The following is a 7,758-nucleotide window of genomic DNA, read 5'->3' as shown; positions in this document are numbered from 1 at the left end:
CTAATGGTTTTGTAATTGATTGTCCTCCCTCTAAGTTTAGTGGAGCATCCATTTGAACGCCTATTTCTAGGTGTTAGCCTTTTACAAAGAACATGCTTTGATACCAATTGATGTAGGCTATGTGCTCACTAAACGAAATATGAAGGGACCTGGTTATCTACCAGTTCCCTTATGCAGTGCAGGAAGTAATTTAGACAAGATTTTACCGTGAAAAACTCCTTGCTCAAGGGATTAAAAATCACGACCTACCACGTAGGATTTCAACTCTACTACACTGAGCAACTTTAGATTACACCCTCTTGTAATTTAGGAATTAAACCCTTAATCCCTCCCTCATCCTACAATAACCCTATTGTAAGCTACATGCTATGACTACTCTAGTGATGCGCTCAATAAAGTTTGACTAACTCTAGCCAAACCAAACTAATACACCTTAACTAACTCTAGCCAAGGGTACCACTCAACAACTTACAAATAAGTGTACAACTACTGAGAATTCGAAATACCTACAACAGCTTCTTTGGAGAAGAGCAGGTTTACAAGATAGAGAACATAAGCAAAGCTCAAGAAAAACTAAGGGACATTTGTATCTTCAGTTGTTGGGATCTGGTCCTTCAGTCTGTGGTCAGCTTTGTTTTAAACACTTGGAGAATCTCGTGACGGCTGCACTTTTAAGTGATTTTAGGTTTTCCAAGTGATACCCAAAATATTTGAGTAAGTTGTATATATATTAGGGAACATATGGGTAGAATAGAGACCACTCCTCACGTTTGACTTAAAGCCGAACTGCAGCAGCTCTGCTGTACTTATGTGCAGCTTTACAGCTGTTGCTGTGCACTGTAAGGTACACAAAGAGAACATATAATAGACCAGGTCCCTCTCCATTTTTCAGCCGTTTGACAAATCATTAAAACATAGGATATAACACAACTTATCAATATCTCTCCTGTCAATTTGGGTAAATATATGAGTTACCAGTTTGGCTGAAGAGAGAAGGAAGAAACTTTCAGATTTTTTTAGAAAATATCATACTACCTTCCAAGTATTGGCCATTAAGTTCTAACTCTCTAAGAGCTGTTAAGTTGGCTAGCTCTCTTGGTATAGCTCCAATTAACTCATTGTCAGACAATGTCAATAGTTGGAGCTTTTTGCATTTGTACAGGTTTGGTGGAATAACTCCATGTAGGGAGTTGCGTGAGAGGTAAAGCCCTTCCATGTTTGGAAGATGGTCGCATATAGGTCAAGTAGGAACAATGAAAGCTTTATAAAATACCTTTACCGTTTTGAAATAAAGGGTTATAGAATTTTTTGGCCACCATTAGTCAGATGATATCACCATTGTTCCCTAGGCAAACAGATACAAAAGTAATGTTTTTACAACCTATATCATCCACACTCAGCTCAATCGATGATATAACTGTGATCTAGTACAACAACAATTACGCTTCAAGCTCAAGCAAGTTGTAATCAGCGATATGAATCTTCATTGTCCACATCGCTCCATTTAAGTCGTCTTAGTCCAATAACAATCTCTTACAAACCAAGCAAATTTGTATATAAGCAAAAACTTAGGGGTGCAAGATGAACACCTCATACCACGATGATCACGTATCCGTTGTGTTGAAAGTTTAAACTTTTAGCATAATCTCGGGAGAGGGTTCCCTCCTGTTGAAAACATCATTCAGAACTGTTTTTGAAATTAAAGAAGCTTTCAGCAAATTCAGGGCCTGCAAAATTTAATAAAATCAATGAGGATCAATATATTTATATTTCAAATGTATCATTAATCATGTTCAGTTCAATGATGTGAATCTTGTGGCATTCTCCTATAGTTCACAAAATGCATTTGTGGTTTTTCAACTTCAATCTGCTTCTTCTGAGAAAGTACTGACATGTTTTAGCCAGTTCAAATTATTCTTGCTTGTGAGTTTTTTGATGTGCAATATATTTTTTTCTCTGTTCTTAGTTGATTTAACTTGTTCAGAAGGTGCCAACTTTTCATACTTACCCTCCTTTTCTCCCTTTCCTTTTTCAACAACTACGCCTCAATGCCAAGCAATTTTTTTAAGTAAAAAAAAATAGAAACCGGTCAGCTCTATGAATCTTCAATGTCCATATCGTCTATTTAAACTCATTTCAGTCCAATATTATACTTCTATTAGACAAAATAAAAAAGAACTTAAGGTTATCAGTATTTTCTAATGGCATATAAATATCTGGCAACACTACTTAATCCCAACAAATTGTATTGCCGATATGAAGTTTCTTTCTTCTTTCTATTATTTAATTTGGGAGTATAACCCCATCTAATTGGTGGAGAAAGGGTCGCCTACAAATGATCCTTTGGACACTTAAAAAATAAAAGGAGATATGATATGCCTACAAAGGACCCTCCACATGCTTAAAAGATAACAAAATATATAAAATATATACTTCCCCGATGTTCCAAAGAACGTAAGTACGTATGCAAGGAGCATGATATCTAATCAGTGGCGAAGCCCTGAATTTCGCTAAGAGTGTTCAAGATTTAATAATTATTTACAAAAAGTAATACTTGACCTATATTCATAGTATAATTTTTCGACGAAGGGTGTTCAGTTGACTAAGCCTATGTGGCGCCACCGCTGGTCCTAATATTTAAGCAACTCAAAATAAAGGAAGGCATACCTCATCCTTTCCGACAATGACATTGCGTTCCTCCACGTCACTGGTTGGCACCTTCAATTGCTTAAGTAGAGCTATGCTTGAGGTAGGGGAAAAAGGAGAGACTAGCAAATTATCCATTATCATAAATGTTGCAGGCCCTCTCAAGTATCCTTCCCCATTTACAGTTTCTCCTGTTGGAGACTTTGGGTCCAAAATGACAGCTACATTTCGTGCTGCTTTGTCAGATTGTTGTAACAAAGGTAGGGCTAAATTTTCTCTGTCAAGCCTACATTTTGGAGTTTCCTCTTCGAGCTGAAGTATATGACTGTTGTAACCAAAGTGTGGATACAATTTTGGAGAGAGTAGCCTGTTTTTGCACTCTTCTGATTTGAAATAGTTTCGTGAACTCAAATCATCAGCACCTTTGTACAAATTGTCTATGCAATCAAGTTTTGAGTTGCAACCTAGAAGCTTTACGACAGCCCCTAAAGGGAATGCGAGGAAACTGAAAAGGAGGTCTACAAGCTCAACCCCAGCTTCTGCATACAACACTTTTTTCTTACTTTTGCTAACTATAAGCTTCATGCTCATACTATTTATGTTCTGAGGTATGCCCTTCTTGTCTGACTTGGCTGTTGGACCATCTTTAAACTTTGATGTATCTCTTACCCAGTTTTCCTTGCTAGACAGTACCATATTTGTCAAAGGTGTCGTGGAGAGCAATGAGAATTTCAGCAGTTGAAGTACCTAAATCAAGTTATACATCAAGGAAGTTAGGAGGATTATGACATCCAAAATAGCTCAAGAAGTAACTCTGCTGATGTAAGATAATAAATGGATACTTCAGTATTTGGGCAAGCAGAATCAGTTAATCTTAACATCAGTGCATCTAGTTCATTTTTATTGCTAGTTTTTACTAATTGTCCAGGAACGACCTTCATCACTCGTTCTTCAAATCTTATATGAACTAGAAACCTAAATCAGGTTATGCATCAAGCAAGTTAGGAAAGATACAGCAACCAAATTAACTCAAGAAGCGATTGTGCCCATGGATGATAATGATACTTCAGCATTGTTGCAAAGCAGTCTATTAGGCCAAAATGAACAATACATATCATGCACTTGGACTGTGAGAAATATGGTACCAGAGCCAAACTCCCTTAGTACGGCGGCGAGGAGGTTGATGCTACTGAAGGGGGCAAATTAAGGAGAAGGATTGACAACCTTCTAGGCTGGCAAAATTTCAAAGAAGGTACATACGACACAAGTAGGTAAATAACACATAGGAAAGAGGGAAAATAGTGAAGTGTCATATAACCTTATGAAATCACCTTGCAGTAAATACTTCAAAACTTAACAAGGGCATTCATAGTCTAACATAACTACATGCATTACCTCCTTGATGCCAACTTCCATAGTCACTGCCTCAATCTCATTCCTGTGACTGACTTCAAGCTTTTCAAACAATTCTACATAACTAGCTGTTGAGGCTGGCATTACCTGGAAATCATCTGTTATCATAAAACTTGCTGCCCCACCCTTTAGAAAAACTTCAACTGCACTTTCTTCCCCACAACTTCCCTTCTCTTCCTCCTCAAAAAGTCTTGTCGAACGCACCATCAAATTTCCACACCCGCAGCACCGCATATTCTGCAAGAAACTGACCAATTTTCTACACTGATAGTTAGAACAGCAAAACAACTTCCCTGCATTCTCCGAATGGTCAACATTGAGCTTCAACTTTCCACAATGAGTCTCTGATGTGTTTCTAGGCATGAGCAACATGGATTTACAATGGCTTGTATGCATGAATTTTGGATCAATGGAGTAAACACTGGCGTAAACCCGGCTTATTGATCCAAGTTGAACCATATCTTTATCAAGAAGTCTTAGAATAGTGCCTAAAGGGAGTGTCAAGAATGAAAACAGTGTATCAATGAACTCATGGTCCGACTCTGCAAATATTACTCGGTCTCTAGTCTTGTCCATTATAATCTTAAGTTTGATAACCTGAAATTGAAGAACCCAAATGATCATAACTTTAAGCACGCTTACAGTAATTGATATTTGCAACTTTCTCCACCCCATTCTGTTTGGCATTATTTGACCAGACATGAATTTTGACATAGAAGTTAAATATACAATAAAATATCAAAAGTATCCTTGTGCCGTAGAAAGAGCCGGTAAGCCTAGTGGTGTTGAGGCTAAAAGTAATTTTTTTTTTTTTGGAGAAAAAGCACTTTTTGAGATATTTGAAGTGTTTGGTCAATTAATAAAACTGCTTTTAAGTAGAAGCAGAAGCAGTTCTCTGCTTTTAAGTAGAATCAGAATCAGATTTTTTTTTTTTCATTTTATCCCTAGCATAAATACATATTACTAAGAATATCCCTCATTAATCCATTAATTTTTAATTTAATTCTTTTTTTTACGTAGTATAAAGTTAGCTTTCACGTATGTCATACACTTTTATAATTTGTGGAATGATTTTGAATTTTATTTTGGTTGTAGATTTTTAGTATATTTAAATCGTCGTGTTGATATTATATCAATATTTAATATATTTTTTTGATTCATATATGTTTTATATTAATTGAAAATTTAACATGTACTTTTATGTTTTAATTAAATAAAAGTAAGAACTTAATTAAAATCTTTCATAATAGATATTTTAAATAATTTCTCTCTCTAAAATAATCTTGATAGTAAATGTTCATTGATAATTGTCTTTTTTCGTAATTTGACACTCAAAAGCACTTTTTAAAAAGATTAGTCAAACACAATCTGCTTATCAAAAGCAGTTAAAAACACTTTTCAAATGAATTAGCGAAACACAAACTGCTTCTCATTAAAAGTACTTTTTTGAAAATCACTTCTCAAAATAAGTAGGTTTTAGTCACTAGGCCAAACAGGCTCTAAGTCAAGTTAATGTTAAGAACATGGACCTTACTCCTAATTCAACCTCAGATGCTAGCTTATGAGATGGGGATTGCCCAAAACCCTAATAGAAGACAAACAACCCACTCTCTCAACCAATGTGGGACATTTAAAGACATTTGGAACGTGCACAAGATAACATTAGAACCATATGTTAGGCCGAGTGAATCCAGTTTTTAAACTTTATGGGTTCAATCTTTAAAATTTTTAGCATTGGACCTATTGTATTTTTAAAATTACGGTTTCAAACCCATTAATTATTGCAATTTTCGTGAATTTTTACACATAAATTTATACTCCGCATCGTAAGTACCGGGTTCATATGAACCCAATTTCAGCATATGGCATCCGCCCATGATGTCAGGTAAACCAAGAATTAAAATGAATTTTCCTCTATACCAGGTTAAGAAAATGGACATTTGATCAAATTCAACCCAAAATCTAACTCATAAGGTAAGAGATTGCCCAAAACCATATAGGGAGTCAACAACCTATTTACCAATGGGAGACACTTAACACCCCCACAAGTTCCCCCGGATAGTTTAATTTGACCTGACTCACCACAAAAGCTAGCTCATGAGGTTAGAGGGCCGAAGATCATATCCGATAACAACATCAATCAATGTGTAACACTTGACAGTTAACACAGAATAAGAATGTTAACATTGACTAAGCCCCCATTTGGCCATGGATAGTTTTCACTTTTTCCTAGAATATTCTATTTGGACATCGAGTTTGTTATAATTTTTCGGGATTCAACTTGAAGTTCTGGATTCGAAAAACTCCAAAAAGTTTTTTTTACAATTTTCACTCCAAATTAATCACAAAAATCCAAAAATAACTCCAATTTGTATTCATATCCAAACAAAGATCCTATTTTCAACTTGAAAACAAATACTCCCTCCGTCTCAATTTATGTGGCACAATTGGAATTTCAAGAGTCAACTAAATTTTTCTTTGACCGATTATTTTTACATGTCTTTTAAATATTTTAATCGTTAATTATTGTGATTTATAGTATTTTTTTACGTAATTTTTAAATATATAAATTTTATTTTAAAAAACTTAAAGCTTTTTCATCTGAATTCACGATTGAAGTTTAGAAGGTTAGAATATCAAAATTCCGTGTCACATAAATTGGGACAGAAGGAGTACTATTTTTGTTCCAAATTTCACAATTCTGATGTCCATACGCCCACTATATAAGTTAAAGAGCAACAAAGAAAGTTTTGTTAGAATACCTTAGGGACTTCATCAGATTGATGGCGTCTGGCAGACATTTTAACTGAGAATTTGAGAGCAAAAACAATCACTTTTCTGGACAGATGATTGAAAGTTGAGAGTAAATACAGTGACTCAACTTTACTGATTTGTATGAAACATGGAAAAGAAAAGTCTTCTTTTAAGTCAAGATTCCATTAACTAAAGTGTATTAAAAGTAGTTTTATAAGTTTCTTTTGCGCTAACATTCTTTTTTTAAGTGTCTATTTAGATGTTATGTATAGGGATTTAATACTTGTATAAGATCAATAGTGTAAAAGATTTTTACACCATCCGTACAAAGTAATCTGATGGAGTATAACAATTGGGTTTTTATTTCTTATGATGTTATCAATTAGTGTCTATTTGTAAAGATTTATTTGTAATTTTCTTGTCGGTCACTTGATTATGTAAATATGTGTTACTGTATTTGAACTTAAACTCTATCCATACAAAGAATTGTTCTCTTAGTTCATGTTTATGTGATAACACTTTTTTTTAAATTAAAAGTTGCAATTCGCAGGGGTTTTATCTTCTGCTAGTAAATAATGGAGGCTAAAACCTCCGCGAATTATAATTTTCAACCTCCGCATATTACTCAATTTTTGGTGGTGAAAAATAGTCGCAAAAACATCAAAAAAATTATGAATTTTGAATGGTCACAGTGAAAAATCTAAAAAGGACGTATTAAGACATTTTTAAGAAATATTCCCAATGTTTTTTTTGAAAAAAAAAAAAAACAGAGTAGAATCATCATCTAACAGGTGATGTCCTTATACTAGACGTATCAGGATGGAAGATTATACATAGCGGTAGAATACCCCCACCGGGGTGTGTGTGTGTATTATGAATATGTACACATTTTTCCCTATTATGCAATTGCGTAAATTAGCTGAATTCTAAAGAAATTTATCTGAA

At 34.6% G+C, this 7,758-nt stretch overlaps 1 protein-coding gene across 1 annotated transcript; it reads right to left on the bottom strand.

The window, feature by feature from the left end:
* Positions 1-1,245: 1,245 nt before the first annotated feature.
* On the bottom strand, positions 1,246-7,019 carry LOC132605830 (uncharacterized). The gene is made up of 4 exons (XM_060319081.1): positions 6,822-7,019; positions 4,042-4,656; positions 2,668-3,393; positions 1,246-1,727 (listed from the first exon to the last, which is right to left on the bottom strand). The coding sequence occupies exons 1-4, from the start codon at positions 6,858-6,860 to the stop codon at positions 1,629-1,631; spliced, it is 1,479 nt and encodes a 492-aa protein (XP_060175064.1). The 5' UTR covers positions 6,861-7,019; the 3' UTR covers positions 1,246-1,628.
* Between the last annotated feature and the right edge of the window lie 739 nt (positions 7,020-7,758).

Source organism: Lycium barbarum, chromosome 8 (genome assembly GCF_019175385.1).
Source record: "Lycium barbarum isolate Lr01 chromosome 8, ASM1917538v2, whole genome shotgun sequence".
NCBI classification, from domain to species: domain Eukaryota; kingdom Viridiplantae; phylum Streptophyta; class Magnoliopsida; order Solanales; family Solanaceae; genus Lycium; species Lycium barbarum.
Note: the sequence above shows the minus strand (reverse complement) of the source record. Positions and strands in the feature narration are given on the sequence as shown.

Excerpts from the sequence above, each read along its gene's own strand:
- LOC132605830 (XM_060319081.1), bottom strand. The coding sequence starts at position 6,860 with ATGTCTGCCAGACGCCATCAATCTGATGAAGTCCCTAAG. Across the intron at positions 4,657-6,821 it reads AATCTGATGAAGTCCCTAAG|GTTATCAAACTTAAGATTAT; the intron begins GTATTCTAACAA and ends CTTCAATTTCAG. Across the intron at positions 1,728-2,667 it reads TCATTGTCGGAAAGGATGAG|GCCCTGAATTTGCTGAAAGC; the intron begins GTATGCCTTCCT and ends TAAATTTTGCAG.